The sequence below is a fragment of the Serinus canaria genome, chromosome 1 (assembly GCF_022539315.1).
Source record: "Serinus canaria isolate serCan28SL12 chromosome 1, serCan2020, whole genome shotgun sequence".
In the NCBI taxonomy this organism is placed as follows: domain Eukaryota; kingdom Metazoa; phylum Chordata; class Aves; order Passeriformes; family Fringillidae; genus Serinus; species Serinus canaria.
Window position 1 is genome coordinate 101324165 of NC_066313.1, and position 19601 is coordinate 101343765.

Consider the following 19601-nt stretch of genomic DNA (forward strand, 5'->3'; position numbering starts at 1 on the left):
GTCAGTGATCTCTCTACTATGTCTTGTTTCCTTTAAATTAAAGGTTGTGGAGTATTTTCCCATCAATCAGTAAGAACGTGCCTGCTGTGGGATACTTTTCTTCCCTCCTTTCTCCTTAGGTCTCTATGAAGTACCAGTCACGTCTGTCCCAGGGTTTTGTTCTTCTGCAGTGTTGGTGGACATAGTACCAGACACCAGAAAAATTCTATTTCATACAGAGAATAACATAACCCCCTGCCCTACCTCATAGTCTATGACACCAAGGGGATGAAGCATTTTAAAGGCGTGCTGCAAGTTGGCTTTAGGAGAATTCAGTCACACAGGGTAGCTGTTTTCAACCTTGCTGGTTTTCACCTTTCACCTTATCCTTCTGATTTGTAACAGGATGTATAAAATCCAAGCTCAGTGTGCCCTCTAGTGAGAGCTGATTCCTCCCTTCTTCTGACTAAGGAAGTCCTGTCAGAATTTATTGTCCTGATTTAATCTCTCTTTAATTGTGGATAGAGAAGGCCTGTTGATACCACTTGGTCATGGGAGAAAGTTCTTCACAGCAATCCCTTCTGTTAGACACCAACACTATCCAGAGATGCTGGTTATGCAGCTCAGTTTTAGTTGGTGGTATCTGGTAACTTTAGGCCTTGCAGTGTGACTGTATGGCAAGAGTGGAGGAGGGGCAGAGTGAGAGGGGGGAGAGAGCCAGGACTAGAGCTCACACCTGCAACCTTTCCTCAATGGGTCATTTTCCCTTGGGCACCTTCTCCTGTGCTAAAAGATTGCAAGGTTTAGAAACACAGCAAGCATTTGTATCAACTAAAACATAGATTACAAAGGTACAACTAAGGGGCTACTTTGCTAAGTAGTACTGATGTATCAACTACGACTTAAGCTCTTAAATACAGGCTACTTCAGCTAATTATTACAAGTATTACCAAGCAGGTAGGCAGCTGTTGGTTGGAGGGGAGTTTTCATTTCCATCACTCTTTGGAGAGGATCATGATCCCTCATCTGGCCAAGATGCTGCTTGCTGAGTCTCTGTCTTCTTTCTGAGGGTTTTGCAACTTTTGCCCCTCCTCAGTATTTCCTAGCTAACTGTTACTGCCTTTACAATTTCACTTCTGCCTGTGAATTTACTTTCATGTGGTGTTAGCCTACACTCTTGCAGCTGGACAAGAATGTTCTAAACAAGACTCAGCCAAGGCATCGCAGCCATGCTACAGCAAAAGCAAGCCTTGGGTCACAGGCAGCTGAACATCTGGGCTGGTGTTTAGCATCTGAAAGTCAGCTGTATATTTTTACCAGAACAAAGGTAAAGGCATAATATTGCTCTTTGCTGTGACACCTAGACTGATGTTATACTGATCATTAATATTCAGGGGCAGGGACAAATTATCATTAGGGCAGATAAGAACACTGGCTCTGGATATTTTGGTTCCATTATGAAGCTCAGGCTGGACAGCTCATCATGTCACCAGCAGCAGAGTCCTTGAAGTAACCACTCACTATGTCACAGGTGGTCTATCAGATAAACACACTGGTTTTGATTGCTGAAAAAATCTAGTGATAGAAAGTGTCCCACTGGCTCAGACATAGTGTCCTGGGAGTTTTGTTAACACCTTAAGAAGGACCAAGTGCACCAGAATGCTTTCAGCAGGACTGCTGGGTTTGAAACAGGCTGTAACAAATCTGAACAACAAATTTTGTGGTGGAGTCTTTTGAGGAGAACAAAGAGAATATTAGAATCTACCTTTTGAAAGTTCAGACACAAAGGAAGAAGGCCAAGCTTTTTGGATAGCAGAGCAGAAAAGCCCTCCCATATCTGATAACTGAGAGAATCACTTACATACCAGGAGGTACACATGCAGCGACTGAAGAGTGTGATCTGTGTGGAGCAGCTGGGGAAAAAAAATCTTTGATTTGCTGGTTAATCAGAATGTACTGCAGAGAAATCAATTTAAGGATAATCTCATTTGCTATTTATTTCTGACTCATATTTCCACAGGCCTGGATATATGCATTTCATCAGCCATCTACTTTGGAGAGGAATGGCATAAATTTCAACACATCTGCTATTTTTGCCTGCAAAATATTCAAAATTGTTTCTGCAGAAGCTACGGGCAGCAGTGGGGGACATTTATTTAAAGAAACTTGGAACAATGGATCACTAGTGATTAAAATAAAAATGGAAATTACATTCTGGATGTAGGAGGCAAATGAGTATTGCATTTACAATACTCATTTAGCATGTATGAACCATCACTGAATAGTTGCATTTTGGAAATTTTGAAACCTGGTTGTCTTTTGAAAAATGCAGATTCAAGCTTCTCATTTTATGCTAATGTGAAGAGGTGAAGGAGAATACCAGTTTGTTGAAACAAGTGAATTAGCATGTGAATGGGGCGTATTGGACTTCTCCCTCTTGAAACAGAGGCTTTCAAAGTACAAAGTAGGATTTAAATCTCACACTGTGATTTTTCCCTTCTCAGAGCCCCAAATCATGTTACTTGTAGTGCATTAATAGGCTTTGAGCCTGTACCCCACTGACTAGAGGTGCTGTCATTTTTACTAATAGCCATAATCTACAAATCTTGCAATCAATGAAACAACCTGTTTTCTCTCCCCCTTCCTAATTCTTCTTTTGGGTCTCACTTTCAGTTTTCAGGACTGATGGTTATGAAAACACTTCCAAAGTAAGAATGTGAATGGCAAACCAGCCTGGACTCTCTCCTTCCTCATCAAATCCTTTTTTTTCTGAGGACTGCACTGTCAGCCTTGCCAGAGAGGTTTGCCTTCAGTGCTGATTTACTCCTTGCAAATAGGATGGGCTTGTAGCAATATATTGCTGACAAAGCTAGACTGCAGTGACACAGGAGAATTAGTGCTGCCAAAGGGAAGAGATTTGGGGAGGTAGTTTCAGGAATGTTTTCAGCACCTGGGTGAATAAAATCTCATAGCTCAAACAGCCTAATCCCCTACTGCAACAAGTCAAGCCATCTTCGGCAGACTCTATGACATTTTTTGCTCATGTGAAGTAAAAACTCAGGAATCTCTACTGTGATTGAAATTCCCCAATGCAAGTAAATTTTTGCCTTCCAAGATCCCCTCCTTCCTCTTCCCCACCTCCATTCCCCCAAATTAGCCATGGTAACATGACCTGCTTTTCAAATACCTGCTTGTATTTGTGCGATGGAGTGCATGTTTGCCTTCCTTCATTGCATTGTACTTGCCTCTGACTAATGATTAAAGCACAGCAAAACCATTGCAGTTGGTTCTAAGTGCCTACCTTAGCAAAGAAGGGAGCTTGCAGTAAGTAATGACACCAGAGCTGGACCACTCTGGGCTGCTCTCAAGCAAAGTCCTGCAAATATCACTTGGCAAGATGTTCCCTGCCTCTCCCAGCCTGCTTTTATTTGCAATTATATTCACATTATTTTTAACGAATCGTTGTATTTGACAATAACATGATGCTTTGGTTTTAGTTCTCTTATTTTTTGGGGGTAGTGGCTGTCTTATGAAGTGACAGTAGTCTGAGCTCTGCAGCAAATGGATGTGCCTGCTGCAATTTCAGAGAGTGGTGGCTAACATCCAGTGGTGGTACACTGCCAGTTGGAAAGGTGGCAGGAGGAGCAGTTATATCAGGCTGCTTTAAAGGCTGTAAGACTCTTCTTTCTGCTGGCAATGCCAGTGTTTGCCCTTCTGACTAAATCACTGACTCTTCGATGTCATAGCTGCTTTGCTCCGTAGGGGGAAGGTAAGTCACTCAGTAAAACAAGTGTTTACAGTCATAAGATTAAAAAGGTTGTTTATTTTTAATTGTTTTTAAAATGGATGTATACTTGTCTTATTGCTCTGCTGGGCAATAAAGGTTTCCTAAGCAGTTCAGTGAAAACCTTGATTCATACAGGATTGGTATTGGTGCTGAATTGTATTGAGATGTAGTGTCTCCCAAAAGGATTTCTCATAACACACCTGTAATCTCAAGAGAAGGCAATTTAGGTGGTAGCTGGTGGAAAAGACCATGCCATTTTCCAGTTGAAGTCACCCTGACTGTCCTTTGATAGTAACTGGTGTCACATTCCTTAATCAGCTTTACTGTCAGCTGATTTCAATGAACTCAATGTCTATAACGGAGAATCAGAGAGCCATTGCTGTATTTACAGCAGATAAGATCCTATAACATGGCTGAACAAGTCTCACGCTGAAAGGAGTGGCTCTACAACCCCTCTGGTTCCTTTGCAGCTCTAGAGAGGATCTGTAACTCCTCTCCATTGTTTTGATAATGAGCAGGAAGTCGAACCACTTCTGTTTCTACAGATTAGCTCCCTAAAGCGGCACAGCCTGAGGCTGGGTTTGTGCCCTCAGCTGGACAAGGAAACACACCTGGGAAAGGGATGGGGGAGGTTGGGCAGCAGCTGAAGTGCTTGTGGGAAGCTGTGAGCTTGATACAGACATCAGCCATACTTTCCACTTGCTGGACCTGATGTTCAAAATTAGCTGGCGTTGCAAAGACCAGCCGTTGCAGACAGCACACCATGACAACTCAGGACTGGCCTATCCGTTGCTATTAACTGCTGGGTGCCCTTGGATTCTTAAGCCTGAGCATTAGGAAGACAGCTGAGTGACTTTTGGCTGGGGTGAGGATGTAGAATCTTCCTCAGAGCTGTCTCAGCTTCTTAGCTTCCTTGAAATAGTTTCCCAAGAGATGTATTAATCTGTTTTTATATATCATGAATGCCATTCTTAGGAGCTACCTTTAATTTGTTCAGTGTGGCAAGGCAGAATACAGAGCTGTATTGAGCTGAATGTTTTAAGTGCACCATTCCCCCACACACTGCAAGCACACATCCTTACACAGACATGCTTCACATTTGTCTTTCTCTCTATGTGAACCTACATCAAGTCATAAAGATTGAGTGGAATGTCTGTGTTTTACTAAAAGAAAAAGAAGCCTCTGTGATATCATATATATGGCCAGTGTATTGGGTTTGCATGGTGAGGATTTTGTAGAGGGAGGGCTCCTGTGATCTTCTGGGAGAGCCTAGAGAAGATTCCCCCATGTCCAGCAGAGCTCTAGGATGGACCTGCTGTTGGCCAAGGCTGAGCCCATCAGCAATGCTGATCATGTCACTGAGGTAAATTTCTAAGAACAGGGGGAAGAAACCTGCTCTGGGAACAGCAGCAACTGCCGGTGGAGAAAGGAGCGAGAGAAACAGCCCTGCACACACACCAAGGTCAGTGAAGGAGGGAAAGGAAATGCTCTAGGCAGAGATTCCCCTGCAGACCACAGTAGGTCAGCTATACCCCTGTAGCCCATGGAACACAGTGGTGGAGCAAAGATGCACCTGCAGGATCCCTTGCTGGAGCAGGTGGATGCCCAAAGAAGGCTGTGACCCTGTGGGAAGCTGGCCCTGGAGCAGGCTCCTGGCAGGACCTGTGAAGAGCAAAACCCGCACACGAGCAGGTTTGCTGGCAGGATTTGTGACTTACTGGGGGATCCACATGGAGCAGCCTGTTCCTGATGGACTGCACCCTGTGGAAGGGACAGCTGGAGCAGCTAGTGAGGAACTGGAGCCCACGGGAAAGACTCACATTGGAGAAATTCATGGAGGATTGTTTGCTGTGGGAGTGACCCCAAACTGGAGAAGATGAGTGTGAGGAGGAAGGAGTGACAGAGAGAAGGTGTAATGAACTGACTGTAATGCAGCCCCCATTCCCTGACCCTCTGCACCCTGGGGAGGAGGGTAGAGAATCTGGGAGTAAAGATGAGATTAACAAGCAGGGAATGTGTGTGGGGGGAAGGTGTTTCTGCAGAGAAGTGCAGCTCGAATTTGACAATTTATCTTATATGGAAATGTGAGCCTCGACACCTGTGCTCCACCATGGGTAACAGCTGTAGCTGTCCCTTTGAGGAGAGTCCCTTGAGGTACGGGGTATAGATATCTGGGTTTGACTATGATGCAGGTTCAGCTATGAGTGCACCTCAAGGTGAATCTCTGCACTTTTTTCCTTTCTTCTCCCTTAGAAAAGTTACCTTGTATTTAATTCCCATTCATTATGCATGTGTGAGATCATACTACCAGAAGTCAGTACATATCAAGTGGCTAAGAGCTGGCAAACATCTGCTGAACACAACTGGAAATGACTTCTAAAGGCAAGCATTCAGCAACCTTCAAAATAAGAATGATCTGTGCTCTTCATTCTGCTTTTCAGTGTGTCCATCACACGCCACTCCAAGCTGCAGCTGAGAAGAAAGGCACTGAACCACACAAATGTTGTTGCTCATTCGAGTGTGACACCCTCTTGTTTAGCATTCAGTTGCTTAATGAAGTGAAAAGATGACTTTGGATCATCAGTAGTTCCATTCTTATCCACATCCACGTCCATAACCTTATCTAATCTTTCAAAGCTAATCCATCCTACAACAAACTTGTAGGTCTGAGTGATGTTGCAACAGGGAGAAAGTAAAACTTCCAGGTTATCAGGAATCTGCATGGAATCCATTTTTCACCTAAGAAGGGCATTTTATTACTCCTGTTATCTCAAAGCACTCATCTGCAAGCAAACACCAGAGCAAAAGCTTTCTTCCCACCCATGAAGCTGTTGTGCTATGCTTTCCCACAGATCATCAAAATAATTTGCACATTAATTTGCATAATAAGATGCATGTTATGTTTTGTAAGTAGAACAGTTGAAAAAACTATTTATTTGTTTATTTTGTTAATTGCAGTTTTTCCCAGTTATCATCTTTGAGAAGGCTGTGAATAGAGACACGGGATATTTTGCCAAATGGTGCTCCTGGAGAAGTCGCCAGCTGTTGGCAACAGGTCTTCCAGGCTGCTTGAAGAAGCCTGAATAGAGGCTACCACATTTACCAGGATCAGGTGCATGGACATGCCACATGAATATGATTCATTTAATTCTCCCTTGGACTCTGTATTTAAAGACAAATTAAAATAGATTCTTGTTTGGCATCAGTATTGAGCTCCACTATATGCATGGATTTGAGCAACTCCAATTGCAGACTGATGAGACTCCACTTTGTTAAGAGGAACTGGAAATTAGGGTCACGATACAAGAACTCTTGTACATTGCCTACCAGAAAAGCTTCTCTCTAACCCCAAACTAAAGTGTTATCATAACTCTGACAAGTTTTCTGTTTAGCTTGGGGCTCATTTGCTATGTCAGTGTACACAAACATAACACTGTGTTTGCCCTCATCTAGACCAGCCTACAAGCTACAGTGTGCACACCATTACAGAAAATCAAGCAAAATATGTATTGCAAAATATGTTTACAAGGAAGAGAAACCCCAGAATCCAGCAAAAAAGCAGTGCCAGCAAGAGGTATGTATTTGAAATCCAGGACGTCACAAAAAGGTTAAATATGATGTTAAACTTGAGCTATGTAAACTAGTTCAATTTCCTTACTGTGCATTTTGAAATCAGTACCAAATAAAATGAGTATGTGAAAATAGGAATAATAAAAGCTTATTGGTTGGACAAGTGCAGGAAAATGTTTTTAACAGAAAAACTGGAGAAACTACAATAATTTGTTTAAACTTTACATGGTCTTAAATGAAGACTAAAATACCCACCAATTCATGCGTAAATCTACAGAGTGAAAAAGCCCAGTGAAGAGTAAGAACTGCAGGTTAATAAAACATGTCAGGTCAGACAAACGTGGTACCCAAACTCACTGCAATTGCCTGTGTGTTATATAAAAGTGTTCCAGTGCATGTAATGCTTATTGATTTCAGAAAAGCACTTGATATGACACTGAATTATAAAACTGGCATTTGGTGCATGGGATGCAAGGAAATATAATGGGGTAAAAAGTAGATTGATCAATGCAGAACAACAAAGTGATGCATCACTGTTCTCTAAGGGCAGAGCTTCTATTGGAACAGGGGCTCTTCTCAACCCATTTTCTGCTGCCAAGATGTGGAAGAGGAGGCAATCAGAAAATGCACTTGTGCTTCCCTAATATTGTTTTGTTGGTTGGGTTTTGAGAGGAAAATGGCTGATGATTCATTACAAAACGTGTATTTGGGCTCAGATTCTTCTTTATTAACTTCTCTCTTGGCACACAGGTTCCTCTGGAAAGTGCAGCTCAGGGCACAGTCTTATAGGGAAGGGGTTGTTCTGGTGTGGTTCTGTGCCACTCACTCATAGCTCTGCCTCACTGGTTCCAATGGTTCCGTTATGGCAGAGGTAGGACAAAATAAGGACATTACTTAATTCTTTTGCTCTGCATTTACTCTCGGCTATCTTGGTGGCAAGAATTTTCTCTTCTGCATGCCTTAACAATTTCAAAAGAAAATACTCTATTAGTTTTTCTTTACACAGGTTTTTTTGTCTATTAGGGAGTCTGTCCATTAAGGCTGGACACACAGATGGTATCATCTGATAGAGAGCCAACATCAGCTCCATGAGGGCACCAGCTTTAATTTAAACAACCTACAGAGGACAACTCTGCGATTGAAGAAATTATGGAGTGCATACTCTAAAATACCTAAGACCTCTGAACCAGATGAACTGGTTGACAAGCCGCGGTATTTTTGGGTGCAAAGAGAGTAAAGACTTTCTTCAAATACACAGCTCTTAGATTTGCTGAGTGCAATCTTTGATAGTTTCAGATGGTTCCTTTAGAAAAACTGCTGAACTCTGCTGGTCAACTAACTAGGATGAGAAACACAAAATGCAATGATTACCAGCTTTTGCTGGCAAAAAACTTGATAAAAAACCTTTATTTTCTTGGGTAATAGACAAGAATGGCTGAAAATGTAGACTATGCTAGCAACAAGAGATAATACTACATGCACATTCCCAAATTCAAGAACAATCAATCTTCTGAACATTATGGGTAACAGTCCTTCCAAAGTTACCCACTGGAGGGCACAAATACTAGGAAGTGATAAATTATTAAAAATAAAACCAGATCCTTTTTGAAGTTCAGGAAAACTTCAGTAAAGAACCTTATCCCTTTCTCACTCCATGTGTTCTCAGTGTGGTTTTGATCCACTACTTGAATCTACCCTTGAGAGCATATAATGCCAGGTAGGAAAATATAGTGGGGTTATTGACAAATATTAGTACTGTAAAGAGCAGGAATTTGTATGAAACATCATCCTATATTATTTTTCCTGTTCAGTGATGATTTTTATGTCATCTTGTAAGAGGTACTTTAGGAGTATAATTTTCTGTGTAAATTTTCTCCAAATAACTGTTATTGGTTATTATTATTGTTCATGTTTCAATTGTATTATCCCCATTCTCAATGAGTGCTTCTGAACTTTAAGAAATAGGGGTTATATTAACTTCAATATGGGTTTATTTTTTTGGTAAAAATTTTTTTTAAAAATCTTAATGAATTCCATGAAGTCAATGTGTCTAAAAAACACTAATAACCATGTTTTCTTGGTTTACAGTTTAGCATTACTTTCACCCTCCTCTGACATCCATACAAAGAAGTTCATTATGCTGAATCCCCTGCAGCTAGTTTATAGACCTACTATGTATTCTGCAGTGAAATAAAACAAGCTTTGTTAAGACGATTATGGCTCTGGTGTTTTAAAGGTCTGATATTTTCACTGTGAATAAATGAGACTTGGGTGAAATACTACATGCAAAAGCTTTGATCCCTGAAAACAAGTGCATGTAATATAAAGGTCCAGAAAGAACAAGATCTGAAAATGTAACAAAAATGCATATTTTAAAATCTCCACACCAAGTTTGGCTACAAATTTCTGTAGGAGTGAATTTCTAATTTTAACTCTTAAGCTCTCCCTCTCCTAGCACTTTAAGGGCTGAAAAACCTCAAACTTTGGGAGAATTTTATTTTCTGGTTATTAGTCATTGAAGTGTCTCTTATTTATCTCCCTGGCTCCACTGAATTATTATATAAAGACAAGTCCCATACAAGGAACAGCAAAGGCTCTCCCATGTACACTCTGTCATTAGGGTAGACAGTCCCTCCCTCCCATCATAGCTAAAGCACAAAAGCAGGAGAGGCCAATTTTTAAGTACTGCTACTAAATCCAGTGGTCAACAGTCAGTGCTTGAAATTTCTGAGGGTAGGGAACACCAAAAAACTTTATTTTTGCAAATACTCTTTACATCAGTTCCTCTGTTTTAGGGATTAACTCTGCAGCAAAACCTGATATTGCTGCTTTTCCCTCTCAAAGTTTCTGTGGTTTGTGAGTTAGAAGCATTGATTTTTTACCAACTCCATCATAGAAAACCAAGAAAAAATATTAAGGCAAGAGCGTTTACTCAGATTTAATTATCCATCTCCATTGTCATAGTGATGGCCCAACAAAAACTGATTCCATGATGTGTCTGGGGCTTCCTGGGAGCAAGCCAGGGGCAGTGGGGCTGGGTGGTGCTCCCTAGACCAGGACACCACAGGCATGTGTCCTCAGTGCAGGGTTTTGGCAAGTGACCAAGACCCTAATTCCCTTACAGGTGCTGAGGCTTCCAGTTGCCTGTACGCTCACAGATGCTAACTGAACAAGTGACTAAGTTGTTCTGGCTACTAAATGGCCAGAACGTGAGTCATCTTTGACCCCTTGGTTAATTCTAGTTATTCTATATTTGAATCTAACTGGAAAATATGAAAATTATACCCTCAGTAAAAGAAAGATGATAAAAACTCCAGAGAAATTCACCAGTGTTAGGCATTATCAACATTAAAATAAAATTTTCTTTAGGGGTAAATAATTTCTTTTCTGTATGCTTGTAGAAGTTTTTTAACATTTAAACAAAGATGCAGGGAGGCTCTCACAGAATGAATTCAGGAAGCTTTTCTGCACCATATATGTTCTGAAATACATAAAGAAGGCAAGTATGAGGTATGAGAAATCCAACTGGTCCAAAAAGCAAAACTCAGTTTATCATTTAATCCTACTGATCCCAGTGACATTTTGTATTTGCATGGTTTATGCCACTAACTTCTCTTTATTTAGGTAGATTGTTTAAGAACTAGGTTTATGTGGATGCTTGCTGCTGTCTTGCATTGGTAAACCATAACCCTTCCTATGTGCATTTTATGGTCTCTCAAGCAAGTCTTGCAGTCTTAAGCATAAGGCCATGAAGAGTTGCTGGGTGGGTCTGGGATTGGAATGTCTCTGCAATGTGTGTTTGAACAGTTTCTGGAAAATTCAATCTGTTGGTTATGTCAACAATTTCTCCAGAGCTGAGAGAAGCTATTGGGAGTCTGATGAGAAGAGCACACATCTGTTTTGCAGTGACTTTGTGCGTGTCCTCATTATGGTTTTAGTCTGTATCACCATAGACAAAAACAATTCCAATTTTTTGAGTGAGTTGGTTAATACAGATTTAAGAAATTAAAAAAAAAAAAAAAGATGCTGTGATGCTTTATATTGCAAAAATGATTTTGTGTTTAGAAAGACAACTCGGTAGTTAACTGTTGTCTTGCTACTTTTTGAAGCTGAAATCACACTAGAATTACCTTAAAATGTGAAAGATACATAAAATCAAGTTGCTTAAATGTTGATAATGAATCATCCTTTGAAGTTGCTAATATCATCTTAATTTGGGAAATGTTGTTCTGTCTCTAACAAAAAAAGATATTGTTTTCTACCAGATAATTCCACAACTGATTTCAGAGTTATGCTCTAAATGAATCACAATCAAATCCTGATGAGTATATAACAAAAGTTTTAAAACACTTTTTCCCACCTGCCAAAAAAGCTGCCAATTACAGTAGATGATTCATTTTGTCAGTCTTGATTACATGACATGCCTCTTCAAACCAGTCATTCCTATAAGCTGCAATTGAAGTGATTTTAAAATGCTTTCCAGTTATTTTGTACATTAGGTCAGGATTTCTCAGTCTCAAATTCTGTAAGGACAATCATGACAGAAAGGATAGAGAGGGACTTCCAGTAATTGAAGAGTACTGTTTTTTTTTGCAAAACAGTTATAAAATTAGAGTAATACTATCTTGTACCTGCTGAAGCTTACATTGAATTCACTGGAGAAAAAGAAAAAATTGGTCACCAGTTATTTGTCTTAAATGTACCGAAACCACATCATAGCAAAATCCAGTCAGTGACTCCATTCAGTGATACATTTTGATTCTCCAATACCTCGCTTCATTTTTGATTCCAGTCATCAAAATTAATCCTAATTGTATTCAGATGCTTTCCCAGATGAAAATGGTACTTTTTCAGAAAATTTCAACTATTGTCACACGCAGTGAACTTTGTTCTGCCCACCTCACATCAGCTGTACAACTCACTGGATACCTGAGGGCTGTATTTTGGCTGGAAGCCAGCTGGGCAGGCACCCTCTGATGGACCAGCTGAGACATATTAACTGGTCCATATGAAACCTGAACAGAGGCTGCATCCAGGTGGGGGTTGGGCTCTTTTTTCAGGCAACCAGCAACAGGACATGAGGACATAGTCTGAAACTGCCAGGGGAGGGTGAGGCTGGACATCAGGAGGAATTTCTTCACAGAAAGGGTGATTAGATAAAAGAGTGGACTGCCAAGGTGTTGCAAAATGAAGAATATACTAAATTTGCTCAAGAAAGGATGTTCTTTGATGTTTGATCTTTGTATATGTTCAAGCTTAATCAAGAAGCAGATTTAATCTGTGAAACAGATAGCAGCTAGCAAGCAAGCTCTAAGTGATGTCCAGCTGTCAGAAAAACAACTTTAGAAAAACAACTGGTAGAATTGCCTTGTTAAGGTTTAGGGCTTGAAACGCTGTGATGATCTCGGATGTAGCGGGAGGTTAACAAAACTTGGGGAGAAGGATGTCCACTGATAGTGGACATAAAGAAAGCACAAGGACATCTGGCAGAAGTCCCAAGATGAAGAAGAAATTAATAAAGCTAACTCAGCAATTGTGCTGAGTCAGCTCCAGCTGGGTAAGAGGTAAATCTGGCAGGGGACATTGGGACCACTGACTCACTGCCCACCGACCCAGCTAGCCCACTGTACCAGAGGAGAGGTCTAATTACATGGCAGGCAAGAGAATCAGCAACCAATAGAAGAACACTAATAAGAGAGCTATGTAACTTGTAGCCAATGACCACTAATTCGTTTGTCAAAATCTATAATTAGTAAAAAGTCTTGACAGTTGGTGTGTTTGATTCATAGAATAAAACTGAGCACTCAAGCTTGCCCAACCCTGAAACAAAATAATATCTCTCTCTCGAGTATTTTTATTGGCCTTTCACATGGCAGGTCATGAATCCAATTTTTGTGGACAACGTGGTGCTGGAGTCACAGTCCTTGGAGGCGCTTAAGGAAAGACTGGACGTTCCGCTCAGCGCCATGGTGGGGCTGACACGGTGGTGTTCGGTCACAGACTGGACTCGATGGTCCCAGGGGTCTTCTACAATCTGACTGAGGGCAGTGACTGTGACTCTGAGGGCCATTTGAACTGAGGGCAGTGGCTGTGACAAGAAGGGGCATTTCGGTTGAGGGCAGCGACTGTGACTCCGAGGGCCGTTTCGGCTGAGGGGAGCGACTGTGACTCCAACGCCGGCCTGACCCACCCCGCGCTCCCCACACAAGCCCCGCTCCGCTCCCGCTCCTCTCACGCGCCGGCCCCGCCCCGTCCCCCGCGCGCCGACGTGCGCGTGCGCGGAGCGGGCTCAGCGCTCGCCCCTCCCGCCGGGCCGGGCCGGGCCGCGGAGCGCGACGAGCAGCGCGGAGCGGCCGCTCCCGGGCAGGAGCCGCCGCCGGCGGGAGCGCAGCGGAGCCGGGCGGGCCGCGCCATGCGGCTGTGCGGGGCGCTGCTCAAGAACCCCATCCCCAAGCAGATCGAGTACTACTCGCGCTTCTCCCCCTCGCCCCTCTCCATCAAGCAGTTCCTCGACTTCGGTGAGTGCCGGGGCCGCGGGCTGGGGGAGGTGTGGGGGTCGCTGCGGCTCTCCCGGGGAGCACCGGCCGGCGCGCAGGGCCCGCTCCTCGGCCGCGGCTCCTCGGCCCCCGTCGGGAGCGCGGCCGGGTCCCTGCCCGGCGGCCCCGCAGGCCCCGCGCTGACATCCCCGGGGCCCGGGCGCGGTGTCGGCAGCCGGTGGCCGGCAAACAGCCGCTGCTCGCCTCGCCCAGGGCCGGGAGAGGCGGGCTTGCCCCTCCGTCAGCCTTATTCCCCTGACACTGGTGCCATTGGGATGGGCATCAAAATAAGGGCTCCTGACCTGACGTTTCGTGGGCTTAGCGAGTGAAAGAGAGAGTAAGTTAATGGTCTTGAGCGTGAAAATTGGAATCTGCCGTGCTGAGATCAGCTTACTTAAAGCTCGGGCATGAATTCTTAACCGCATTTGTATAGGAGACCTGTACGTGTAAACAGGAGCACTTCAGGAGATGTTGCTGATGATAAATAGCATTTTTCTTTTCAGAAACCCTGGAATGAAATCCAGGAGTGTTGTTGTTAAAAAACATGATGTTAAAAAAACATCTAGATAGCGATAAACCCATATCTGTATCGGAGGTTATTTGACTCTTGCTTTCTGACACGAAAGTTGTTGAGATTTTATCATATAAATATTGCTGGCAGAGTCAATGTAAAGGCCGCGTTTAACATCGTGAAGCTTAACAGAGTGTTTCTTCATTACACTCTTACAGTAAGGGTACAAAAGGACAAAAATAAGCTAGTGTTCAGCCAGAAAGTGATTAAAAGTGAATACAATTGCACAATTATAGTAATGGTATTAGTGAAAGAATGCTGTAAGTACAGAAAGCCAGTAATGGGCTTGATATATCGTCTCAGTGAAACAGGATTTTGTACCATTAAAAAAAATCGAAAACCCCTTGTCTCCACTTAAAGGAGAACCTGACTAGAAGCTGTGCTTTCTCTGGTCTTCACCCACCTGATTTGTTTCTTTCATCTTCCCCACCCCTTCCTGTGCTGCTGGGCTTCTTCTCTAGAATTGGTGCTTTTTACGCTGTGTTTTTCTATACTGGAAAGAACAATGGCCTAAAGCTTAGAACATCTTTATTTTAGCCCTGGCACTAAACACATTGTGTCACCTTAGCCTGTTTGAAAGTTGGGTTTGTGAATTGTTGCTGGGGAAGTATTGGTGTTTGTGAGCCTTTTCAGTTGTGACTAAAGAGGTCTAAAGATTTCAGGATTTGCTTTAATGCCATGGATGTTTGGACAAAACTTTGCTTTTTGGTAAGGATTTCTACAGTTCTGTGTTGCCCTGCATTACTGTTTGCCTTTGGACATCTCTTCTGTGGCAGCCTTTTCATAATGCTGCATTTGTTTTGACATTGTGGTGCCTGTATTACTTTATGGTCTTGTGATTCTTCAGAAGAAGTAGTTTTATTTTACAATTTCAAGTCTGGCTTCTGTTACTGGAAATGATCAGAATGAGAACAGGACGTTACAGCCTGGCCAGCCTTATTCTTTAGACGTGCTCCAGTTGTCACTGGATGTGTCATTGGAATCTTCTCTGTGTGTGGCATGTGTTTAAGGGTCTTCATGTCTTAAGACTGATGGGAAACTATCTAGTCACTGACACTTAAAACCTCTGAAGAGAAAAAGGTCTATGGTTTTGTCTTGAAAGGTCGCCAGGAGTTTCTAAAATTAGTAGGTTTATGTTGTATCAACCTTGCTAAACCTATCACCTTGATCTTAATAAGTTTTATGGGCCACTTAACATCTCCACTTACTCTTTAGTGCCTGTATTTATTTGGGAAAACTCAAGTAGGAAAATTACAGCAGTTTAAGCAAATAAATGGAACCCAATGTAGTTATTTAACTTACATGATCCTAAATGTTTGCAGCTTTGGGTGATTTCAAGTTCAGCTAGAGTCTTCATAGGCCTACAGGAAAAATTGACATCAAAATGTAAGTGATAGTGCAAAGGTTTTCCCACTTGAGGCATGGAAGGCCTGGACAATATGTACCATGTCAGGGAGCTGTGTTATTTATATCTGAGTTAGCCAAAAAAGAATTCACCGGTGTTGCAGGACACGAGTATTCAAGAGAGAAAATATGCCAGGCATAAGGAGCACAATACTCAAGGTGCAGTTCAGTTGTGTTTGTTCATTTGTAAGAATTTTTGGTAGGAAGAAGACACTGTTTTGTGGTCAGCTTATAGAGGCTGTTTAGTGTTTCATTTCAAAAGAAATGGTCTTTTTAATTGAGCTATGTGAATGTAGTGCTAGTTTTACAAAAAATTTTCAACAGATGTTAAAAAAGAATAAGCCCAAAGGAAATGTGTGAATAACCTTCTCCTGGCTGCCTGATTTTACTGTCTGATGCAAATTTCTTATATGGAATTTTCACTTACTGTGATTCGGATTTGTGTGAAGAACGTTTTTTGACTCAGTTTCTGACAATGGTGAAACTACAGTGTGTTCTTTCTGTCTTTTTTAATATTGGTTGTGTTGGTTTAGACTAAGTTGACTTAGAAATTCGTAAAATTCTGGTGAGCTGGGGAAGAGAAACTTGTATTACTTGTGAGCTGAAGAGTCTCTTCAAAGCTAATTGGTGGCAATATATATTGTGGTACAGCTTGGGCTTTTTTAAATTACTGACTAGCAGTGTGAGTTGTATGGAACACAGTTGTGTGCATAGTGAGGCTGTAGAGTCTCTTTCTTTCCAGTGATATAAATTAATGACATTTATTTTAAAACTTTCTCTGCTTAATTCAGCCATTTAAACCACTGTAACAGACAGTTTGTTTAAAATAGCTTGCTAGTACTAAAAGCCTGTGAAGCAAACCAGAAGGCAGTAGTTAAGGCAGTGACACTTGCTTGGTTTTTGTAGCTGAGTCCTGTTAGTGTCCGTGTTCTGTTGAGCTTGCAGCTGCTGTGAGTGTGTCAGAGGTTACTGTGCCGTGGGCTTGGGACCTCTGTGACACAAAGTCTGAGCATTCACTCTGTGCAGAATTTTTCTTTCTTTCTGTGTGTACACTTTGTGTTTGCACACTCCTGAATTCTGTTCAGGCAGTTTGTTTTATTACAAAGTGCATTTCCCAAGGTTCTTGTACAATTTCATTCCTTTGCAAAAGAATGACCTTCTGTAAATGTGTTTCAATATAAACAAATTTTGACCTTGTTTAATGCTAGCATGTCACTCCAGGTTTATCCAGGCCTCCATAATTATTCTGCTCTGGAAAAAAAAATACAAAATCTACCAATTTGATTCAGCTGTGTACTTCCAAACTTTGGTAGTTCCTCTGGAAGTTGTTTTTTGGTAGATTTCCAAGTGCAGGCATACCTTAATGACCCAGACTTAATAAATTACTGAAGTATCTTTTCTGAAATGAACTTGTAAATGGAGATTTCATCTAACGTTCAGGCCCAGGATCTTTGTACGTTTTGGGGGCTAGACTGCTTGAGGGAAAAAAAATGCCCATTCTGGAAATTCATATTGATGGAGCATTTCAATTTAGCCTTGCTTCAGCATGTAATGTGGGCCTTAGACAGTGACAGGTTAATCCAAAATACCCAATACTTAATCAGCAACCACACACATGGGTAACCAGTTGGTCAGTCCCGTGCCTGGGGAAGTAATAACCTGTCTGTTTGAGGAAAGTAGAGTTGCTTTTTTAGGAGTGCCTTAGCATTTAAAAAAGCCAGTCAGAGACATGAGCTGCTGGTGCCTGCCCTGCAGCCTGTCCTTGGCGTGAGCCAGCCTGGGAGAGCTGCACGAGTGCTGAACCCTGCCCCAGCTGGCAGGAACCACACAGCTGCTCCGTCATGTCGGGGCACTCAGTTGTCAGTAGAGTTACTGACACATGTTTTGTCAAATGAATGGTTGTACTGCCGAGGTTACATATAATTAAGCACAAACGAAGAGATGAGTGAAGTATAAATGGTGTAATCCTTTGATATCATGCTTGAAAGAGTCATTTGGAGCTGTGTTAGGGCTGTGTTGGGAATGTGTACCAAGATACTGTTCTCTTGTAATCCTCTCATTGCTGCTGCTCAGCTGACCAAGTGTCTGAAACCTGAGTCTGAGGTGGGTTTTGTCAGAAATATGAACCATCTGCTTTTGGGGCTTGTTTACTACTGAAGCTGTCTTGGCCAGTCGTATTCTGGCCTAACTATAGTCTGTCCCTTTTTGTTTCACGTTTCAAACAAAATGCATTGGATGAATTGTGTACCTAAGGGGTTAAACTTGTTGTTTTGTTAGCTCTTTGAACATGGCATATATTAGTGCTCACGTACCACTAATGAGTTAGAATAAAAAAGCTGTGCTTGTGCAGAAGGCAGAAGATAGTGAATCACAGTGAATTCTTATGGTGGAATGTGACTTGGGAGATCCTGATTTTGCAGGTTATAATCAAAATATTTGTGGTGGCTGCTGCAGTTAGTGGCATTGAAAAATATCACAAAGGTTGTAATTTGGTAATTTTACTGTACTGAGAACAGCTGAGCCTGCAGCAGATAATCACAATGAGTGCATGGAACTGTTGTGCCCTGGGGCATACTAGAGGAAGACATGATCAATAGATCCTTCTCATTTCTCAAATACAATTTTTGGTATGGAATTGTTTTGTTTATGTCATACCTACTAAATTTGCATGTCTTGAGGAAACACATAGGCCTCTTCCAGAATGACATAAAGAGCAAATCAGATATCAGCATTGCTGTTGGTTGCTGCCATTTGTACGAGCAATATTAGATTGGGGTTTTGAAAGAGTGTTTATGCCTCATGTTGCCTTCTTGGTAGTAGCAGGGATCTGAGCTGAAAGCCTGCCACTGGAGAGGTAGCTGGCAGATAAAATTTGAACAGTGTGTAGCAGTAGGAAAGTAGAGATCAAAACCTGCCTCATGTCTCCAAATATGATTATTAATCTTCTTATAGAATATGGCTGTTGGAAGATTTTTCTACATAAAAAGATACTGGAAGATTTCTCTTGGTTTTTTTGGTTTTTTTAATAGAACATTAGTGGAGAGACTGTGCATCTATAGCACTTGAAAAGTTTAAGACTAAAAGATATTAAATAATTACCTGCTATTTATTGGTTGCAGCTGTGCTTTTTCTGCTGCTCTCTGTGCATTGTTCTTAAAACCTTAGACTTGATTTAAATGCATCTTCAAAACAAAAATGTCCTCTTAGCACGAATGTTAACCATTGGTATGCTGGCCACTGCGTGGGATCAGGAAGGTGAATGCTAGCCAGACATTACTGTCTTTTATTTTCATCTGACTGGCTTCAGCTTCCATCCAGCAGTTTCATTAGAGCTTTTGTTGGTGGGTTGGGATCCTCTGATGCCTAGACTATTTGCACTGTGTGGTATATGTACATTGTGATGGAGTTATCTTTCTTGATTTTGTAAAGATAAATACATTAAATGAACTATTTGCAGCCTTAGGAAAACACCATGGAATTAATTTTAGTGGCTTTTCCAGAATTTTCAGTATTGTTCTTCAATTATGTCTTTTACAACTTTAAACAGAATTCCCTTTAGGAGTTTTGTGGAACACTGAAATAAAATTGTTTTACTGCTGTTTAGTTTTTACCTTGAAAGGCTAGCAGTGACAGCTGGATGTGCAAGCTGGATTGTCTGCCTGCTTTTGTTCTTGAAATCTTTTGTGGTTTCCACTTTTCCATGTCCAATCTTTCATTCCCTAGATCTGGGCATGGATGAAGTTTATATTTCAGA

At 41.8% G+C, this 19601-nt stretch overlaps 1 protein-coding gene across 3 annotated transcripts in view; it reads left to right on the forward strand.

Moving 5' to 3' along the window:
* The first annotated feature begins 13630 nt into the window (after positions 1-13630).
* The window catches only part of PDK3 (pyruvate dehydrogenase kinase 3), a 51376-nt gene continuing 45405 nt past the window's right edge, over positions 13631-19601 (forward strand). For all 3 annotated transcript variants that reach the window (XM_030234271.2, XM_050979615.1, XM_050979603.1), the window contains exon 1: positions 13631-13854. In XM_030234271.2, the coding sequence (XP_030090131.1) occupies positions 13749-13854 (106 nt within the window). In that variant the 5' untranslated portion in view covers positions 13631-13748. The remainder of the gene's footprint in view (positions 13855-19601) is intronic.